At 39.7% G+C, this 21380-nt stretch overlaps 3 protein-coding genes across 5 annotated transcripts; 1 reads left to right on the top strand and 2 right to left on the bottom strand.

Annotated features, from left to right (window-relative positions):
• Positions 1–5598: 5598 nt before the first annotated feature.
• LOC149406775 (MLP-like protein 34) lies at positions 5599–6326 on the bottom strand. The gene is made up of 2 exons (XM_089608644.1): positions 6098–6326; positions 5599–6008 (listed from the first exon to the last, which is right to left on the bottom strand). Exons 1-2 carry the CDS (start codon positions 6285–6287, stop codon positions 5716–5718), a joined length of 483 nt encoding a protein of 160 aa, XP_089464770.1. The 5' UTR covers positions 6288–6326; the 3' UTR covers positions 5599–5715.
• A 3768-nt stretch (positions 6327–10094) lies between these two features.
• LOC149406774 (ADP-ribosylation factor-like protein 8c) lies at positions 10095–14167 on the top strand. 2 transcript variants are annotated; one of them, XM_089625533.1, is made up of 7 exons: positions 10095–10316; positions 12599–12680; positions 12754–12786; positions 12946–13067; positions 13421–13484; positions 13518–13582; positions 13692–14167. In XM_089625533.1, the coding sequence occupies exons 1-7, from the start codon at positions 10279–10281 to the stop codon at positions 13807–13809; spliced, it is 522 nt and encodes a 173-aa protein (XP_089481659.1). In that variant the 5' UTR covers positions 10095–10278; the 3' UTR covers positions 13810–14167. The 2 variants fall into 2 exon arrangements, with proteins under 2 accessions (XP_089481659.1, XP_089481651.1); XM_089625525.1 differs by having other exon boundaries at positions 10099–10316; positions 13421–13582.
• Positions 14168–14616: 449 nt separating this feature from the next.
• Positions 14617–18642, bottom strand: LOC149406773 (putative inactive receptor kinase At1g48480). Of its 2 annotated transcripts, XM_089608636.1 has the most exons (3): positions 18154–18642; positions 17278–18084; positions 14617–15452 (listed from the first exon to the last, which is right to left on the bottom strand). In XM_089608636.1, exons 1-3 carry the CDS (start codon positions 18509–18511, stop codon positions 14821–14823), a joined length of 1797 nt encoding a protein of 598 aa, XP_089464762.1. In that variant the 5' UTR covers positions 18512–18642; the 3' UTR covers positions 14617–14820. The 2 variants fall into 2 exon arrangements, with proteins under 2 accessions (XP_089464762.1, XP_089464756.1); XM_089608630.1 differs by having other exon boundaries at positions 17278–18642.
• Between the last annotated feature and the right edge of the window lie 2738 nt (positions 18643–21380).

Raw genomic sequence — 21380 nt, 5'->3', positions numbered from 1 at the left:
GTCGATTTTCTTTAAATCAAAATCCACAAAAACCCCAAGATAGACCTAATCTCCTTGACCTAAATCCCCGAAATCGAAATCATTTTCGTCATAATTTCTGTGAAGAACATGGAAGCCATCTAGGCCTATCACTGGCCTACATCATCCCTCCCTCCATGAAACAATCTAGGCTTCCATATTCTTTGCTACCATATTTACATTATTGTTTTCATATTTATGTTGTATTATTTTATTTATTGATTTTTTTATAAAATAATTTGTACGATTAATAAAATCGCAATTCTCCCGCAAAATTATTTGTAATATATATACCGCTGCGAATTCTCCATGTCACTTAAATTAGCAATATCTTTTTTTGTTCGTAGGTTCATGTTCCTATTACTGCCGTTAATATTTATGGAGAAAGTGATAAATGCTATTGAAGGCAATAAAGGTAAAATCAGCCTTATTGGTTCTCATTATTGTTCTTTCCTTTTATACACAAAAATATTGATATCAACATTCTAACGAGGGAATTAATAAGAGACAAAAATTATTCCTCTGTGATGCCAGCTATTGACAGCTCCTTATTGTACGAGGAACCTGCCCCCCAATCAGAAGTCTCCAGCGCGAACACCAGGAGCGTTTTGTGATAAGACCAGCCATGTCAAGGGTTTCCACGTCAGCATTTTGGAAGGTGCTAGAAGATACCAGAGGGGATCAGATGTAATGACATAAACGACATTGGGTTGGTTTAATGTTGTTTATGATGGCCCAGGGAGTATGTCGTTTGACCCATCAGTTTTAACATGCCCCGTTAATTCGAGCTGTCCCCCCTGGTCGTACACTAAGTTTGTTCTGAAGGTTGATGAAGAAAGCGGCGGAGAACGGCTTGGTGAAGATGTCGGTAATCTGATCTTGCGCCGAAACATGCCGGACCTGGAATGATTTGTCTTGAACCTTCTCGCGAACAAAGAATAGATCCAGTTCCATGTGTTTAGTTCGCGAGTTTTGGATTGGGTTCGCGGAGAGAAGGACAGTGCTCAGATTGTCGACCCAGATGATAGGGGTTTGACTTGACAACACCCGCAATTCTTGAAGGAGAGATCGCAGCCAAGTAATTTCACTAGTGGCAGCGGCTAAGCTCCTGTATTCGGCTTCTTTCGACGAGCGAGAGACGGTAGGTTGTTTTTTGGAGCTCCAGGTCACGAGATTTTTTCCGAGGTAGACGCAGATGCCGGTGGTTGAACGACGGTCATCAACGTCTGTGGCCCAATCGGAATCTGAAAAACCAGTGATGTCGAGGGAAGGCGATCGATGTAGAAATAGACCAAAGTGAAGAGAGCCACACAGGTAACGCAAAATCCTTTCTATTGCTTTCCAATGTGGTTGTAGAGGACAATGCATAAACAGACTGGCTTTGTTGACGCTGAAGCTGATCTCGGGGCGAGTGATGGTTGCATATTGCGGCGCGCCAACAACACTGCGATATAGAGTGACGTCACTCTCAGGGTCACCTTGGTGAGCGGAAAGGCGGAGGCCACTAATCATAGGTGTTGGCAGAGGGCTGGTTTCAAGCATGTTGGTGCGGCGGAGAAGATCGGTGATGTACCTCTTTTGTGAAAGATGGATACCAGAGTCGGTATATTGGACTTCGATGCCAAGAAAGAAGCTCAAGGGGCCCATATCCTTGAGTGAGAAGGTCCGATCTAGAGCTGTAATGAGAAGCTGAACCTCACGAGGATCGCTGCCTGTGACGATGATATCATCGACATAGACCAAGAGGTAGACCATTGATGTTGGAGAGAACCGCATGAACAAAGAGGTATCCGCTCGTGACTCTATGAAACCAAAGGTAGTGAGTGTTGAGCGTAGTTTCTCAAACCAAGCACGCGGGGCTTGTTTGAGGCCGTAGATTGCTTTGTGTAATCTGCAGACTCGAGGGTGCGCCGTGGAGATTTCGAATCTTGGAGGTTGGTCCATGTAGACTTCCTCGGTGAGCTCGCCATTCAAAAAGGCGTTGTTGATGTCGAGCTGATTAATACGCCAGCCACGAGACAGGGCGATGGTGATGACGACTCGAACGGTGACAGGTTTCACCACTGGTGAAAAGGTGTCGGTGAAGTTTAACCCAGGTACTTGGTGGAAACCTTTTGCAACGAGCCTCGCTTTATATCTTGCAACTCTGCCTTCCGAATTTCTTTTTACTTTGTATATCCACTTGCACCCAACTATTTTACGATCTGCAGGGGCAGGAGTTAAGGACCACGTGTGATTCTGGGTGAGCGCACCGAGTTCAGCCAGCATTGCGATGCACCAGTGGAGAGTGTCAAGAGCTTCCTGCAAAGATCTAGGCTCTTCTTCAAATAAATTGTAAGTTTTAGGGATAGTAGCAATGAAAACTTTGGGATTCCGAATCCCAGCTTTGCCCTGTGTAACCATAGGATGAGTATTGGTGTTATCAGGTTGTGATACATGAATATCTATTTCCATATTAGACTGCTCATTAGGATTACAAGAAGCAGGAGAGGCAAGGGACGGAGAGGCTGAAGAACTATGTGATGGAGATGTGATGGGTTCTAAGGAATCAGTGGTATGAGATGAAGCTAGAGGCATTACCTGAGATGGAGGCAGCATGACCGAAGGCAGCGTGAGCACATGCGTATCGGGCTTCGACGGTGGGGAAGTAGATGGCTGATCATATGGAAAGATGGACTCATTGAAGGTAACCTCTCGAGAAATGTAAGGTCTCCCATCCTTGGCTAGACACTTGTATCCTTTGTGTTGTGGCGTATAGCCTATGAAGGTGCATGGCTGTGAGCGAAACTCCAGTTTATGTTTGGTATATGGTCGGAGATTTGGAAAGCATTGGCACCCGAAAACTTTTAACATGTCGTAATTAGGTGGTCGGTTTAGAAGCTTTTTGTAGAGGCTTAGGAAATTTAGAACGCTTGATGGGAGTCGGTTAATAAGGTAGGTCCCTGAAAAGAAAGCATCGTCCCAAAACTTTTGTGGCATGTTGGCTTGGGCTAGGAAAGTGAGACCGGTTTCGACAATATGTCGATGTTTTCGCTCAGCGACACCATTTTGTTTAGGGGTGTGTGTGCAAGATACAAAGTGGTCTATGTCTAGTGTGGTAAAGAACAAACTTAAGGCTTGATATTCCACACCCCAATCGGATTGGACTCTTTTGATTTTGTGGTTTAGTTGTAGTTCAACTTTGGATTTGAATTTTGTAAAGGTGTCAAACACATCGGACTTGTTTTTCAGAAAATAAATCCACGTATAACGTGTGTGAGCATCAATGAAATTAACGTAATACTTGTACCCATTTCATGATAAAACAGGTGATGGCCCCCATAGGTCACTGTGGATAATTTCGAGAGGGTTGCTGGTGGTGTTGTTGGCTCGGGAAAAAGGTAATTTGTGTGCTTTTCCTTGTTGACATGCAGAACATAAATCAGAATTTTTTGGCAAGGCAATATTGCAAGAAGAAATAATTTTTTTTAATAATTTTGACGGCTGGGTGACCAAGCCGCCTATGCCAATGCATGACATCATTCTTGCTAGTGTTTCTAACACTTTGATTTAAAGGAAAAGACTGGAAATGTAAAGACGTAGATGAGCCGTAGACCACATTCACACATGGGTTTGAGGTTTTTAGGGAATGAAAAAAAACTGGACTGATTGTTGTCGGTGGATGATTTGTTGTTGAAGGTTAGGTTGAAGCGATACAGCCCGTGCTCAAGCGTTCCCCGAAGAAGTACCTACTGCGTGGTTTGATCCTTTACAAGACAAAACAAAGGGTGAAATTCAAAATAGACAGAATTGTCGGAGGCAAATTGTGACACGATTATGAGGTTCTTGGTGATTGATGGTACGTGTAATAGATTTTTTTAGAATGAATGGTTTTGATGATTGAGATATATAAAAGAGCAGCCAATATCAGAAATAGATAGGCCTGTAACATTACCGATTTGCACTATATTGTTTCCGCGATACTCAGTCCCGAGGTTGATGTTGTTCAGGTCGTTGGTCACGTGATTGGACGCGCCAGAATCAGGGTACCACACGTCGTCTCTAGGCTGTTCAGTTGGTGAGAAGATGGCAGCCAGGGCAGTGGGGTTGTGGCCAGTATTCTGGACATTGTTGGACCCACCATCGTTGTTGGTGTAGCCTGAGAATGAGTTGTTGAACCGGTTGAAGCAGGGAGCCGCAGAGTGACCTTGTTTGCCACAGATTTGGCAAAGGATGCGACTGAAGTTGTTCCTTCCTCGACCGTGGCCACCACGTCCTCCTCGTTTGTTGGTGTACTGGTTTTGACCGGGCCTAGGCGAGAAGCTCGAGGTCGAGTGGCGCTGTGGAGTGAATTGAGTGAGATTGACACTTGGGAGGTGGGAATCCGACGAAGGGGCGTGCCACGGTCGAGACGAGCTTCAAAGCTGAGCAATAGGGAGCTGACATCGTTCAGTGTGAACGGTTCAGACCTGGTGGTTATGGAGACCACCATGGGATCGTATTCACTCCCAAGACCGACGAGGACATGTAGAATCTGGTCTTTGTCTGAGAGCGTGTGGCCGGCGGAGAACAAAACATCGATGCAGGACTTCATCTTCGAGAGGTACTCACGCATTGTCATGCCTCCTTTCTTCATGGTCTGAAGCTGAAGCTTGTGTTGCAGGATCTTGGCTTTGGACTGACTGGCGTAGGCTTGCTCCAGTGAGAACCAGATCTGGTGGGCGCTGTTTAGTCCGACGGTGGTGACGAAGACTGGTTCACTGATGGAGGCGAGGAGACACGAAGCAAGGAGTTGGTCTTGGCGTTCCCAGTGGTCGAAGGCTGGGTTAGGCAGGCCATTGATTGTCTCTGGTGGTGAGGGAGCAGTAGGACTTAGGATCTCAGTGAGTCCATGGCCTCGGACAGCCGTGAGCACTTGTTGTCGCCATAGAAGGTAGTTTGTGTTGGAGAGTCGTATGGTGAAGACTTGGTGGCCAGGGTTGATTATGGGTTGAGGGATAATAGGAATGACGAGTTGAACGTTTTGTGGTTCTTCAAAAGCGGGGTTGAGAATTTCTGGGTTGAAGTTTGGGTTTTGTTCGGTCATTTGGTTGATTAGGCTGATAACAGCTCTGATGCCATATGGAGAAAGTGATAAATGCTATTGAAGGCAATAAAGGTAAAATCAGCCTTATTGGTTCTCATTACTGTTCTTTCCTTTTATACACAAAAATATTGATATCAACATTCTAACGAGGGAATTAATAAGAGACAAAAAGTATTCCTCTGTGATGACAGCTATTGACAGCTCCTTATTGTACGGGGAACCTGCCCCCCAATCAGAAGTCTCCAGCGCGAACACCAAGAGCGTTTTGTGATAAGACCAGCCACATCAAGAGTTTCCACAACAGTATTTTGGAAGGTGCTAGAAGATACCATAGGGGATCAGATGTAATTACATAAACGACATTGGTTTGGTTCAATGTCGTTTATGATGGCCCAGGGAGTATGTCGTTTGACCCATCAGTTTTAACAATATTGTCATGTTCATAGTCTTATTTCACTTAGATATCGACATAGATAGTATTTTGGATTGACAATAAATTATCAAACTCTTAATACGAAAGAGCAAAGCAAGGTTAACCGCTAGATTAATAGAAGCACTGCTTCTTAATCCTAGCCAGCCGTTTATTCACACACACACACAATACATAACAATACTTTCAACAAGAAAAGTTGTCACTCCTTGTTCATGACTAGATAGGCGTCGAAAGCCTTGTGAAGGAGCGTCGCGAACGCCAAATACGTGGTAGGCTCTGGGACGGTGGCGTTCCGTTTCTGATACTCGATAATGATTTTCACGGTCGAACCATTTCCTTCATAATTATTACCCTTCCCAGTAACCTGAACTGTGAACCTGTACATACTATATAGTTTCTTCACATCTCCGTCAATCACTTCGAATGTGATTGACTTGTTTTTCTCGTCCACCGCAACAATTTTGAATGAAGAAGCCTCGGGACGCAACTCATCTGTTGAACGCATAGCAAAATTGTTATAATTAATTAGCAGTGTATAAAAACACAAATTAAAGATTATATTGAAGTAAAAGAAGTATCACCACTTGGAACAAAAGTCCATTTCTTCACGGAACCAACGGAATCCCCGTCACCGGTGACCAATTGAACGCCCCTGATTAAGTTAGGGCAGACCTTTGCAAGCATGTTTTGTTTGGTACAGAAGCTTTTGTAGTACGTTTCTGCTGAGGATTTGATGTCCACTTGAGTCTCCATTACTGCTATTTGAGCCATTTGGTTATGAAAGTTTTTTTTATTTTTTTTTTATTATATGAAATGTTGTAGTTACAGACGTATTTATATACACACCAGCCCATATGTATATTGCTGTTTGGTTTATTATTCTATAGCCTTAGTGGATCGGAGTATATGATACTTGACTAAGAAGTTGATCATGAAGGGAACAAAAAAAGACATAACGTTAATTATGGATAATGGGAACATATGCTCTTTCCTAGAGCCACTATATGGTGTCAATTTCAGTTAAACATATATACACCATGGCATCATACAATGCAAGCATACACAAGACACATATAAATGAGAGATTATACTTGAGAAATTCAAGTCAATAATACATCAAAAATAAAAATAGACTCATATTGTAATAAAATCAAAATACTATTATTTGAAGAAAAATATATCTTTACGTTCATTCTCCTTTAAACATTCCAAATAAATTACTTAAAAAGTAAAGTTTAAATACTTTAGAAAATCTTTTATTTTTCTTTTTGGCTTTCGGATGACTTTCGATGAGTGATGAATATTTTTTAAGAAGACGGTGAATTTTAATAATATAAAATTTTGGTCCTGCTTCAAATTAAGGAAAAAAATGCCTCAAATTTTGGACCAAAAAAATGACGATGTATAAGACCATTTCCAACCCACATCATTTTGGTGTGTGAAGTGATAGTTTTAGTGTGAGTTTTGCTCCAATTCACACTAATTTTTGCATCAAAATAGTGTGGTGAATAGTGTATCACCAAATTTAGTGTTATACTATTCACTCACTATTTTGATGCAATACTTTTTCTATTTGCAAAATAGTCCCCCAAATAATATACCTTATAATTTTGACTTAATTTAATTATTTTATAATAATACATTACATATCATTAACTAAAAGAAGAGTAAATAACATAACAATAATAAAATATATAATGTACTACATGAATTAAGCCAAAATACATATTTGCTATAATACAAGTGTCTCGAATGTAATATTATAACTTACCTATGCAATTAATTTTTAATATATAAAAATGTGATTTGTTTGTATATATATAGTATTTAATATTATTATAGAGAGACTAATATAATATTTATAGAATCACTTTTGACATAAAAAAATTAATAGAGTGGTTTATATGCAAAATGATAGGATGTAATATTGAAAAGTATAAAAATAGAATATTCTTTTTAGTGTGGAAAATGGTGTTGTGGCTTGAAGATGAAAACTATTTTGGTGTAAAAGTTGCATCATTTTGGTGATGTGAGTGGGAGATGGTCTAATGTCCAATTTCTTAATAATATATAGCCCTAACTTTTTTCAATCTTGCCTAAAGTCACACAATAGCTTGGGCTGGTCCTGCATGAAAGCATAGAGCTGGCTCATCAATGTTTTATAGTACTAGTTTTGGAATTTTAGATTTTGCTGCTAAACTAGAGGTTAAGTTGAATCTGGTGCCAATTCGATGAACTTAGATAGTACTGTTGCGACATTGTCAAGAATAGATTCTTCGAATTAATTTGTGAGCCTGAATAATTGGAATGATTTACGATCGCCATAATTTTTTCGATCAAGGAAAATATACAAGAGATTGAGGTGAGAAGAGATGGTTGGATTATATTAGAACATCGACAATCCTCCATTATTGTGGTTGAGGAGCTCGAATTCTCCATTCACGAAGAGAAAAGAGCCTAGGGCTCGACTACCACGAAGAAACTAAAGAGATTTAGAGTGTTTGGGAGAAGTGGAATTATTCTTCTCGAAATGTAACGATCGACGTACACTAAGTTATATAATAAGTTGATTCGTTACATCAGCAACATAATGCCATGTCAAATATTTGATGCATACTTAGCTAGGGAGTAATACACGTCAGCATTATTACAATCAAACATGTAATACTCCAAATTTCTAAGGATGAACCTCTTATTTAAAGGCGTCAAATAAGATGGAAAGAAATTCCCTTTCATCTAATTACAAATGGGCACTGACCTATTGGGGTTTGAAGTCTTCTTCTATTTTCTTGTTTTCGCCCAAGCCCTCCTATAAGTCTTCTATTTTATTTTTTAATTATGGCCACCCTACACCGACATTAGGTTAGTAGCAATTATTATGATCAAATTTTTCACTGTTGAGGCTCATGGTTGTTAGTTTTTTTCGGCAAATTCTATATAAATCTATTGATCCATGGCTTTTTTTTTTATATTTTTTTTATACCTTACACGTGTATATGATTTTGAATTCATCTGTCTTTTTTTATTAATAGTTTTTTTTTAAATATATCTCATAAATTTCAAACTATCATTCCATTTGTATATTTTATTTAGGGGTAATTAGACCAATACTTCAATAATACACCATCACTTTAAAAAGTAGTCAAAATTTTATTTTACTAAAAAAATTATACACAAAGCCGAAATAAATTAAATTAACTGTTTTAGTTAATTTAATTTACTTCAATTTAATGAACTATTTTTTTAATTAAATGAAACTTTGACTCCAATTTAAAAAAATCTAAGGAAATTAATTGGTTAGTTGTAACAAAATATTTATTTATTTATTTATAAAACAAATCTATACTCTATAGTATACTTTTATTTATAAAACAAATCTATACTCTATGTTTTTTTTTTCTTAATATTTTTCGAAATTCCTATAATTTATTCTAAATTATTATTATTATTTGCTTAGGACTACTTTCTGAATTATGATTTTTTTTAGAATGAAATATATATTATTGATGATATTAATAAAGAATAAGTATAGAAAATTCGCAACGGAAATAAACTCTTACATGATAGCTGATACTGTTCAGTGAAAGAGCACAAAGTAACTATAAAGAGAACTATGACTCCTGAGAAGTAAACCGCAATAGAAATGTCGAGACGCATCTGATGAGATTGCTCCCTCACCTTCAAAAGAAGAGAACTAATTATATGGCAGACTGTGCCGCGGTCCATTGACCAAAAAAACATGTCTTCAAGGTGTATAGACAAAAGCCTATCAGAGTATCCCGAGCGGGAATGTGGACAACGGTTAACCCATTCCCAATCCAAAACCTAGCACCACACACAAAGTAATGAACATAGTACAAAAAGATAGAAATAAAAACAAATATCACCGTCGATGGAACCAACCACAAGAAGGACCCCCAATGCCTCCAGTTCTACTATAGCCAGCAACTGACGGCGACAAAGAACTTCAAGGACGTAGAGTCTCATGCGGGACAAGATGCAGAGGTCGAGGAGCGAGATGGCGGACGGACATGGGCCCGATGGAGATTCTGATATCGGGATAAGCACGCGAGCACAGAGAAGGCGCGGATCTGGAACTAGTGGCATAGCGGTGGTAGTTTTGGAGCCAACGGAGGCGCGGATCAGGAATCGGTGGCATAGAGGTGGCGGATCTAGAACCAGTGCAGACGCACGAGCACGACATAGCAACAGATCTAAATCCGGTAGCGTAGAGGAGATTCCCGGAAAGAGAAGATGACGCAAAAAGCGAGTCGCCCTTCCTTTGGGCCGGAGCCATGCCGTAAAGGCATCCGAAGTCCAGAGGGGCCGCCGCTGAAGGAAATACTTTTAGGGTTTTGTCTTGCAACAGAAGTGAAAAAAATAAAATAATAATTAAGTGATTAGATGTTCATATTGTGAATTATGAATTATTGAATATAGAAAGCAAAAACAGATTACGAATGCATTTGATATTTTTGTTTCTTATAAATATCAAGGATATTTTGGGACTTTTAACTATTCTTAACTAGATTAGTGGGACCCAAATGCATCTACAGATTACGAATATTCCATTCCCACGAAAAGAGCAAAACCAGAAAACAAACAGACAAGTCATTCCAAGATTCCATTTCAGTCGGCGAACAAAGCTTCACTCTTTGCCTTCCCTAGTTTCTTCCGCTCTTAATTGCCCTCTATACAGCTTACATAAATATCATTCTCAGCTTCGCTTGGTCTTTTTCCAGAGCCATTCACTGGTTCGAAGATGGGGCTATGGGATTCTCTTCTCAATTGGCTTCGGAGGTGAGTGACCGACTCATCTCTTTATTTCGTCTTGTCCTTTTCATTCGGATTTGCTTTCAACTTTGCTTTATTTGATCGGAATTTCGTATCTATTGTAGCCTAGTTTCCACTTGACTATCGAATTGAATGTTTGATAGAATATGATCTCATTTCGTTCCTATGCTCAGGTTGTGGTTTGTTTAGTTTCAGTACATTTCTCCGATTCTGAATAGATAGGGTATTTAATGCTTAGAACAGCTTGTAATAATGTGTATAGTTGAGATTGACTAACACAACTCGGTCCAATAATTTTGTATTTCATTTTGTCAAAACGCTGTGTTCTTTCAGATAATTCAGAAAATTTTAGTGTTGGATATGATTCGTGGCTTAAAAAATTGAATAATGAATGCCTGAACGTACCATTTGCTGTCAAAAGTTCTAAGGTTTTTCTGTTTTCCATCTACAAAATAAAAACAGCTATAATTTTTTTTTTTTGTTGCTCAACAAAATGTCCACAATGATAATCCATCGATTTTTTTTTTCTTCTGTTGATTCTGTCATTATATGTTTGAATATCTGTTGATTCGCATATCAAGATTTTCAATTCCAGTCTTGATTATTGGATGGTCAATTATGAAGCATGGGTATTAAGCTTATGCTTCATATGGACGTCGTTTTACATTTGTTTTCCTGTCATGATTTTGGATTTTTCTTGGAAACCTCCTTGAGACCAGACACGCACACAATGACTATTCTTCAGGCTATTGTCTGTACATTGTATATGTTAAATTCTTATAAGTAGGGTCGATATTTTCTGGGTTTTTTAAGGGACATAGATTTTTTACTCCTGTTTAGTGATGTATGACGTTAGAATGTTTGAGAGGCACGCCAGTGTACTTGGTCGCAAGTATCATTATATTAAAAGAAATCTAGGTTTTAGTCATGAAATAATGGCATAAGCCTTTTGAGATGAAAAAAAATGACCTAATAGTATCAAATAGGCAATAACATAATCAGAGAAGTTAGGCATAATTGAGGGGAAGAAACGGACGACACGGTGCTGGACGATTAGTTTTAAGGGGATAAAGCCCCGCACAACAATCGGCTCTGCCAATCGTCTTCCTCAAAGCCAAGTCCTGTCATACGCAGGAAAAGGATAAAAATTTGTAATACAATTCAGATCAGCGTTGATTTTACTAACAAACTGCGTTCAGGATTAAGCACCAAAAGGACAGAAATGAATGGAATAGTGTCAGTATCATGAACGGTTCTAGTAGCCGAGACTTTTTAAACGCAATCCATCTGCTACGTGGACGTTACCTGTTTGGCAGGGCTGAAGTTTGTGAAGGAGTCGAGAGTCACATATCCAATTGGTCAGAGGCGCCGAAGTCTATGGTAAAGGACGCTTTGGAGCGGCTAGAGAGAGTGTGGAACAGCTCTACATGCTCACGAGTGAATAGTGCAACGGAAGAATCCATGATCGGCTAAGAGGTTGACATGGCTCTCTCGACAGTTGGAGGAGCAGCTTAGTTTCCGATCAGCAAGCTTGGCCGAGCTCTTGCAGTGATTACACAATGGACGCGATTCGAGGCTCGAAAACTGACGGACGCGGGCCACGTTAGAAGCAAACTGGTCCGAGATTTCAGGTGACAGCTCTGCGGAGCCATCTGGGGCAGACGGATTCTCATCTCAGTGGACTTCAAAGAATGCATCGTAGATGGTAGGAAAAGAGTTTTGGTGCCAAGGACTTGGTAGAGACTTCATCGAGATTTTTTTAACTCAAACCCAACAAAATTTGAAAGCAAAGTCAAGTCGCTGCCAGAAGCGAGTCAGGGCAGTCAAATATGTCTTGTCTTGTTTCAGCTGTAGTAGTTGTACCGGGCAGCGTCGGAGATCGATTTGAAACTCTCTCCGATATGAAAGGTCATAGAGCTTATTAACTAGTACAACCATGCTATCGTTGCTCTTCCATGAGCAGAATTCCTGTGTGGCTGGCGAAGATGTAGCCTCCAAAAGAGTGATCGTCAAAGTAATAATCGGTTTAATTCAGAGTGGCTCGGATACCACGTCTCTATTTGGAGCTCTGAATAATCCATATCTTGTTTATAATTAAGAAACAAAGCTAGTACTTGAAGAAAGCAAAATAATATCCCCGCAAACTAGCTGATAAGATCCCAAAAAAAAAAAAAAATTAAATGAGGAGTAGAACGTAGCTAATCCTACTCGACTATTTTAATCAATATAAATAAATAATGACTAAAATTTCTTCCACCATTTAACTTGTCTTCTTTTTTCCATGCCAGCCTATTCTTCAAGCAAGAAATGGAACTTTCGTTAATTGGGCTTCAAAATGCTGGGAAGACATCGCTTGTAAATTCCATTGCTGTAAGTAAAAACCTACCACAAAACGCTTCTGTTTTAATGTGAATATCTCTAATCAGTTCCGTAATTTCTACAGACTGGGGGCTACACCGAGGACATGATTCCAACCGTAAGTATATAATATATTGACTGCCCTATCTTTGTATTTTGTTATTTGTTATTTTGTATACCAAAGAGAGTAGGTCATTTTTAAATCTTTAGGTTAACGTTTAAGTAACAGCGATTATAGCTCTGTGATCCTATGCTTATACATACATTGAATCTGTAGGTTGGGTTCAACATGCGAAAAGTAACAAAGGGGAATGTGACAATCAAACTTTGGGACCTCGGAGGGCAAAGGAGGTTCCGTTCCATGTGGGAGCGTTACTGTCGTGGTGTCTCCGCAATTGTGTAATTCCTTTTGTTTAATCCTTTCTCTTAGAAGAAGTTTTATAGTTATTATTTTACCCACAATGGTTTTTCCGACTTCGGCCCATGTTGATGTGATCCCAAACGAGGGAGAAAAAGCTGATGAAACTGAGCTCACAACTTTGCATTCAAAACTTCACCTTCTACACAGTTTCGTTTCGCATATAATAAAGTGTAGATATGCCTCGGTACCCACCTAGCAATTGCTAGTATTTCAAGTTCCCAAATGTTGCGGGGTCAGGCAGGGAACATTAAATAATAATAATAAAAAATAGTGTAGCTATGTATGTATAACTTTTGTATACTCAAGAGTCTTACATCAACCAGCATTACAGGTACGTTGTTGACGCGGCCGATAGAGACAGTGTTCCCATATCTCGAAGTGAGCTTCATGACCTATTGACGAAACCATCCCTGGCCGCTATTCCCCTACTCGTTCTCGGCAACAAAATCGACAAGTCAGAGGCTCTCACCAAGCAAGCACTAGTCGAGCAACTGTAAGTCCAGGAGATCTCATATCCGATCACTTTGTTTATTTTTTATTAATTTTTTTTTCAAATCCCTTAGCGACGATGATTTTTTTTTTTTTTCTTCGGATGATTTCAGTGGTCTCGATTCAATCACGGATAGAGAGGTTTGTTGCTATATGATCTCGTGCAAGGACTCCGTTAATATTGACGTGGTCATCGATTGGCTTATCAAACACTCGAAAACAGCTAATTGATCGTTACCGTCTATATCTTGCTGTGCTTGAGTGAAACGATGTTGCATGAGGATTGTGTATACTTAGTAGGTGTTTTGAAGCATAGACTTTCATGTCTTTTGCTCTGTTAGTCGAGTAAATCTGAATAATTACTTAGAGAAGTAGTGCCTTTGTTTTGATGGCCACGTGTTATAGCGTTCGTTTATTGAATATTATTTATTTATATATATATTTATTATGGTAAGTATAAATATTGCGTCGTCGGAGCTCTTTCCGCTGCTGTTTCTGTTTTTATTGGTTTCAGTAATTTGTTAACGTTTTACGCGTTTGCTATTATTGAGAATTCTGGATTGTTAATCGAGATTTTCTGTTTAGCGTCGATTGCTCTGTATGAAATGTTGACGAGAATTTTCCTGATCTAGGTTAATTTGTGGTGTACTAAATTCAGAAATGTGAGCTAGAAGGATCACATTGCCTGGTATGTAATTTCACGTCATAATATGATTTCGACTTATTAACCACAGTAGCTGCGCGATAATTTAGCTGATACCTTGGTGCAATCGTCTCATATTCAGTATCTCGCATCTCAGTACATTTTTTCTCAAATTTTCCTTCCCTGAGAATACGTTTGGAACCTGAAAAATAAGATGGGAAAAAATTGACAATCCAGTACTCACTGTTAATACCCAGTACTCACTGAATTATAATTTTATCAAATTTGTTTTATCTTGATTGGTGAGTAAAGTTTTACTACCGTGTACCCACCCAACGCTATTATTTTTTTTTTCATGTACATTTAAAAATGTATTCAGACTGAACAGATTCCCATTTTGTAACTTCGACATGACGTAAGAAATAATTGTCGAAAGCCAGATATACACGATGCTCTGTTTCAATTATCACCTAGCTAATAAAAGAAAGCACCCAATTCACACGATTAAAGTGAACTTAAACACAATCCCCCTTTCATATGCTATAAAATAATTAAAAAAAAAAAACAGTAAAAATAAATAATAATCCAAACCAAATGAATCAGTCCGCAGCATAAGACGAATCATCAGCGGTGCTCTCGTCCCGCAACGAGGTCAAGCGACAAAGCTCCTCGATCCTGGCAGCCACCTCGGGCATGGCAGGCCGTTTGTCGAGCCTCTGCGAAGTGCACTCGAGCGCGAGCCGCAAAAGGTCGACCATCTCGTCCTCGACGTTTCTGTACCTGAGAAGCTCGACGTCGAACACTTCCCCGGCCCACTCGTCGTCGCGGGCCACGGAGCGGACCCACCTCGGGAGGTCCTCGACCCCGTCGTCGTGGTGGGCCCGGGAGTGGACCGGCGGCTTCCCCGTGAGGAGCTCGAGGAGGAGCACGCCGAAGCTGTACACGTCGGCCTCGGGGGACGAGGCTTTGGTGGGGTCGGCCACGACTTCCGGGGCCCGGTAGCCGGCGAGGCGGTGGGCCGGGGTGGGGTTGGGGGCGGCGAGGTGGGCCAGCCCGAAGTCGGAGACGCGGGCCCCGTAGGAGCGGGTCAGGAGGACGTTGGAGGAGGTGATGTTCGCGTGGGACGAGAAGGGCCCGCGGGAGTGCAGGTGAGTGATCCCACGCGCCGCTCCCAGAGCGATGCTCGACCTCGTTTCCCAGTTCAGGGGCGTCCTTCCCGCCCCGCTGTTCCCTGTGGAGTTCGTCAATTTGTCGTAATTAATACAAAATTACAAAGAATGATATTCGTCAGCGCGTTGATGCGCGTTGATGCAGACACACAAGGTGGGTCCCACAGTTGTGTCTTGGTGCTAATGACAAGCCTTTTGTTTTTGTTTTTTATTTATAAAAAAAAGGAAAAATAGAATGCTTTATTTTAAGAAAAAATTCTATAAAATATCCATTTTTTGAAATTAATTGATAAGTAAAATAGCTAATGAAGTTTTCGGCAAAATAAGTAAAGTTACGTTTTCAAGTAATTTATCACTTTTAAAAATATAATCACCGAAGTCAATTTTTTTTTTATTATTGAAACTTGATAGTTGCGAATTTTAGCTATATTATTAGAACAATGTCGGACTGAGTGTGTGTCCTCAGTATGGTTACATATACAGCACATTAAAAAAGGCTTTCTAAAGCAAATAATTTCTGAATTATTAGTTCACTATAATTTTAGTCCCTAAGTTTTTTAGTTAGATTAAATTTTGTAGTAATTTAGTCCTGGTCCATAACAAAAAATACCTCTTAATGAGATTCAAAACCTAAGAAAATTAAAACATATTTACAAATAGATAGAAAATAACTCATTTGAATTAAGACATATTCTAATCAAATAAAAGAAGTGAAAGAAACCCCAAAAAAACCAGCTAAGATATAGACAAGGATTCAAGCATACTGAGGGACGCTCTCGTCGACAGATAATTGTGGGGTTTGGGTTGTTTTATAAAGGTAAAATAGTTACAGATAAAAAAAAAAAAAAAAAAAAAAAAAAAAAAAAACAACAACAACAACAACAATGATAGACACGTGAAAGAAAAGAACAGGAATAAAAGAAAACACACGGGGAGTTTCAGATCTATGTACTGAAAAACAAAAAAGTTATCCTCATTACTCTGCCAACCTAACAAGCATTGGAATTTACGAAACTGAAATAACTACATTGATGTGAGAGCACATAGCAGACCCAAATGATTAATTTTTGGCCATTTCTCTTTAAAAAAAGAGAAAAAAGACAAAAACCCATCAACTTTTTTTTAAGAACACCATACATTGTTAAAGCGCACCATAACTTCGCACAAATTTGGCAGAAGAAGAAGAGAACAAAAATAAGGATAGTTCTCTTGAATTTCATGGTAACTTCATCAGCAAGCAACGGCACGTGTACCCAATTTATATATCTCTTTCCCTAATTTGATATTAAGCCTACGACACTGAGAGCTGAATGATGCAAAAAACTTGAAGAATAGATTAAATGTCACAATTTTGTGTTCTCAATTCAAACAATTTCCTTTGCAAACTGTTTTTGGTTTATAACGTATAAGCTTTTGTTAGAATCACAACAAAGATCTTTCGAGGACTGAACATGAAATCACTACTATGGACTAGAACAATGTTCTCTTCGGAAAGTGACCATAAATCAGATCAAACCAGAACAAAACACTCCGTTCTAGTCATTTACGGTATTGTTCACCAATAAAATAAAAAAATAAAAATAAAAATAAAATATACTCTTAAGTTCCAAAAAAAAAAAAAAATCTTTAACCATATTAACTATAATTAGGCAAACCAGAACATAACCAATTAAAAAAAGATTCCCAAACTACTATAGAACGAAACCGGAAACTTGTTCCGCAAACAGTACTGTAACAGAATTTCAGTATCATTTTTTAGGCAGAAGGGAACAGAATTCCGGTTTCGTTTGCCCGGGAATACTACGATTAAAGGTAAAACAAAATAACCATTCAATCATCCAAATAAAAAAAAAAGGTCAGTTAAGAGAAGAGGAGCGAAATGCTAACCGTGCAAGAGCGCAGACAAGCTTCCCATAGGCATGAAGTCGTAGACGAGAAGCTTCTCGTCTCGGCTGAAGAAATAAGCTCTTAGCGGGACGAGATTCTCGTGATCCAACCGCCCGATCTGTTCCATCCTCTCTCTGAACTCGTCCTCGGAGACGGTCGAATCTTTCAGCCTCTTCACCGCCAAAGTCACCCCTGTCTCCAGCGTCGCCTTGTACGCTGTCCCAAACGTCCCTTTCCCCAAAACCTCCGCCGAGGCTCTCAGAAGATCCTCCAAATCAAACGCCCTCACCGATTTCCCCAAGAACACCAAATTCCTCTTCCCTCCGCCTCCGCCGCTTCGCCTCGACCGACCGGAGCTCTCAATCGCCTTTGTCGCGGCTTGAATCTTCGATTCGCCTTCCTTTTCGGTGTCTTTCCCGCGCTTTCTTCGGCCGAGAATGATCAGGATCGCGGCGAGTATCACGAGGACGAGAACGCAACCGATGACAATCCCGGCGATCGCTCCGCCGGACAAGCCTTTTTTCCGATGATTCTGACTCTTGGTTTCGGTCTCGGTGTCGGTCCCGTTGCAGGGGCTCATGGGCTTCCCGCAGAGGGAATTCCCTGCGAACGAGTCCGCGGAGAATATCGAGAGCTTTTCGGGGATCGAGCCATTCAATGCGTTATGAGATACGTTGAATTGGTCGAGGCCGGGGAGAGAGATTTCCGGTATTGAGCCGGTGAACCTGTTCTCGTCCAGATACAGCGCGACTAAGTTCGTCAAGTTGTTTAAATCCGGGGGAATTTCGCCGGAAAAGTCGTTGGAGCCTAAATTCAGCCGTATCAGGCTTTTCATGCCGAGCAAAAACCTAGGCAATTCGCCGGAGAAGGAGTTACCTTGGAGGTGAAGCTCGGCGAGTCCGGAGAGCCTCGCTAGGTCTTGAGGGACCGAGCCCGAGAGAGCGTTGAACCTGAGAGAGAGGACTCGGAGTCTGGTCAAGTTTCCGATCCCGACGGGGAGTTGGCCGGAGAGTCCGGCGCCGGGAAGCCGGAGCTCGGTCACTCCGACGGAATCGCAGGTGACTCCGAGCCACAAGCACGGGGAAATCTCGGTGATGTTCCACCGGAGCGTTCGACCTCCGAAATCACGCCGGAGATTGATCAGAGCCTCTCTGTCCGATCCAACATCCGATTCTCCTATACGAAGAACAAGGAGAAGAAGAAGAATCTGGAATAATCGAATCCGAGGCTTCATTCGGAAAGAGTGATGATTATCAGCGTGTTTGGATGGAGAGATAAAAAAAGAGAGGGAAAATAATATGCCTCAGAGAGAGATAGAGAGAGAGAAAGAAAGTGTGTATTGTGTTAAAGGGTTTTTGGAGTTAGTTGGGACGATGAATTAAAACCCTCTCTCCCATTAAAATGAATTTTAAAAACTTGTTGGGGGAGTCTCAGAAAGAGAGAGTTGTAAAAAAGGACGTTGGTGCTGAGCTGGCGGGGCTTTTTGAAGGGTCTACAATTGTAGGCACAGGAGTGGTTGACTTTTACGCATTTTAGGGATGCTATAATGTTATTAAATGCTTGGGTTTATTAGTGAATTGTGATATGGTTACGAGTTTCTGAGAAGTGCAGGTTAGAAGATTTTGTCGTAATCATGCATTTAGGTTTTTCGGATTATTGGAAATTAATTTGATTTGTTTCCTAATGTTTTAGGCACGTGTGTAAGATTCAAATCAAGGCAGTACATGTAAATTGTAAAGCACGTATGCATAAAGCAGGGACTAAAAATTAATCATTTCGTTTTTAAAAAGTTACTGCGTAAAGTATCGGCCTAGCCGCCTAAAGTATCTGGATCTAAGCGATAATATATATACTTATAAATATATATATATATATATATATATATTTATATATATATATTTTATGTGAGGAAATCTGAATATTATTATAATTGTGGTAGAGAGATGTTTTCACACTAGTGAAATTTAAATATGCTCGATCTATTTTCTTCTATTATTTTGTCAAAAGATCTTGCAAAATTGAGATCGTAAAAAATTATAGAAGATTTTAGAGAATATTTGATCTCTGATTTCTAAAATTAGGATATAGAAAATAAAAATACGGCCACGATCTATATATAATTTTAATATGCGATAGCATATTTCTTTAAATTGATGAAATATTGTTACTTAATTTTACGTGAGTCGTATATGCTTAAATATCGTCACTTTAAATATTTATAAATTAGATTTTCTATTTTTTTTTTTTTTTTTAAGAAACTACATCAAATAGTTTGAATGGTTACATGATAATATGAGAGTCTTATTTGAGTTTTGATTATTTTCTTATTATTATTATTAGTTAGAGTTAATTTACATAGCTCACATAGGTATTTTAACTGCAAAAACAAGTATATAAATATGAAATGAAAAAAATCTAGGGAAAGTGAGCATACTAGCCCAATCAACACACCAATATTAGGAGCATAGCCCAAGTTTGAATAAATTAAGTGAATAGCCCAATTAATATTTCACTACCTAAATTACCCTCATATATAAGAGCAAAACTCAATTTTCTCAAAACCTAAACCTAAACTCGTTCTCATCTTCGTCCATTTTACGCCACCGATCCATTTCACGCCGCCGCGTCGTCGCCAATCGTCGTCCATCCTCGTTGCTGATCCCTAACGTCGCCGGCGAGATCCGTCATAGACACCGTCAAGATCCGCCATAGACGACGTCGATTCCGTCGAGCTCCGGCGGCGGCGATGCTCGGAGAATCGACGGCTCAGATTGACTCGAAAATCGGTGGGGGGAGAGGAATCGGCGACGGAGATGAAATCGGCGGCGATGGAGGGGATTGAGGAGAGGCACTTTGTAAATTCGCGAATCGGTTAATTTAATTAACCTACTGGAGTGAGTTAGGTTACTTAATTAAATGATTCGTGAAGGATTTGAAATTCACAAAAAATTTACAAAAATCATAGCTTAAATCAATTGATATTCAAAGCATTCAATTAATTAACCTAATTCCGAATTCAATCATTTAGTAAATTAACTTTACTCACAAAAAAATCAGAACCTAAACTAATATTCAACCAATAAGTTAATTAATTAACCTAACTCACTCCAGTAGGTTAATTAAATTAACCTATTCGCGAATTTACCAAGGGCGTTATGGTCTGAGCCGAAAATATGGGCTATTTGCTTAATAAAATGAAACTTGGACTATTCCCCCAATAAGAATGACAAACTTGGTTAGTTACAACAAATTTCACTAAGTATTTATGTTGATATTAACCCTATAATGTATGATACTAGTTGTATTATAGTTTTCCAAATCACAAGTTTTGAATGCGACAATGTATAATTTGTGTCGAGATTTAATCACCGAAATCCTTCTCACAATCAAAAGACGAAATAAAATAATAACAAAGAACAGACACAATATTTATAATGGTTCAATCTCAACGTGAGATTTACGTCAATTTTGTCGCCGCAAATTCACTATAAACTCAATCGGGAAAGGTGTTTACAAACTCGTTTTCTCTTTCTCTCTGTACAGACATTTTTCTCTTGTTTTTCACACAAGACAAAAGTGACGACTACAACATATTTATAGAGAAACATTTAAGGCAACATACATGCCTGAAATACTCAGAGTACCCTTAACCTAATTCCTGGCCCAAAAAAGACATACACACTTTCGTATAGACTTCAGCTTGGCGCCGGTCTTCAGCTCGTCACCTTTAACAATCTCCCACTTGGAGACTAATAAGATCACTTGTTTTCAATTTGCAGCGGGGACTCCATTCATCATGCAAGGAGTCCTACTGAGATAAAGCACAGCCTCAGTTTGTCATATGGCACTAACTTCGTCAACATGTCAGATGGATTTTGAATTCTTGTAATCTTCTCAAGCACCAATACTCAATCTTCCAATGTTGATATGATAAAGTGGTATCGCAGTTGTATATGCTTTGTCCGAGCATGATACACCGGGTTCTTCGCCAACTGAATGGCACTCTGGCGATCACTGAATAGCGCACTCCCGTCGTGGTCGTGATCCAGCTCGCGCAGAAACGTCTGCATTCATATCATCTCCTTCGTAGCCTCGATGATGGT

This window comes from Urtica dioica, chromosome 1 (assembly GCF_054948205.1).
Source record: "Urtica dioica subsp. dioica isolate 48M chromosome 1, U.dioica_male_clone48M_v1_H2, whole genome shotgun sequence".
Taxonomy (NCBI): Eukaryota; Viridiplantae; Streptophyta; class Magnoliopsida; order Rosales; family Urticaceae; genus Urtica; species Urtica dioica.
The sequence above is the reverse complement of the archived record's forward strand: the minus strand, read 5'-3'. Positions and strand labels throughout refer to the sequence as shown.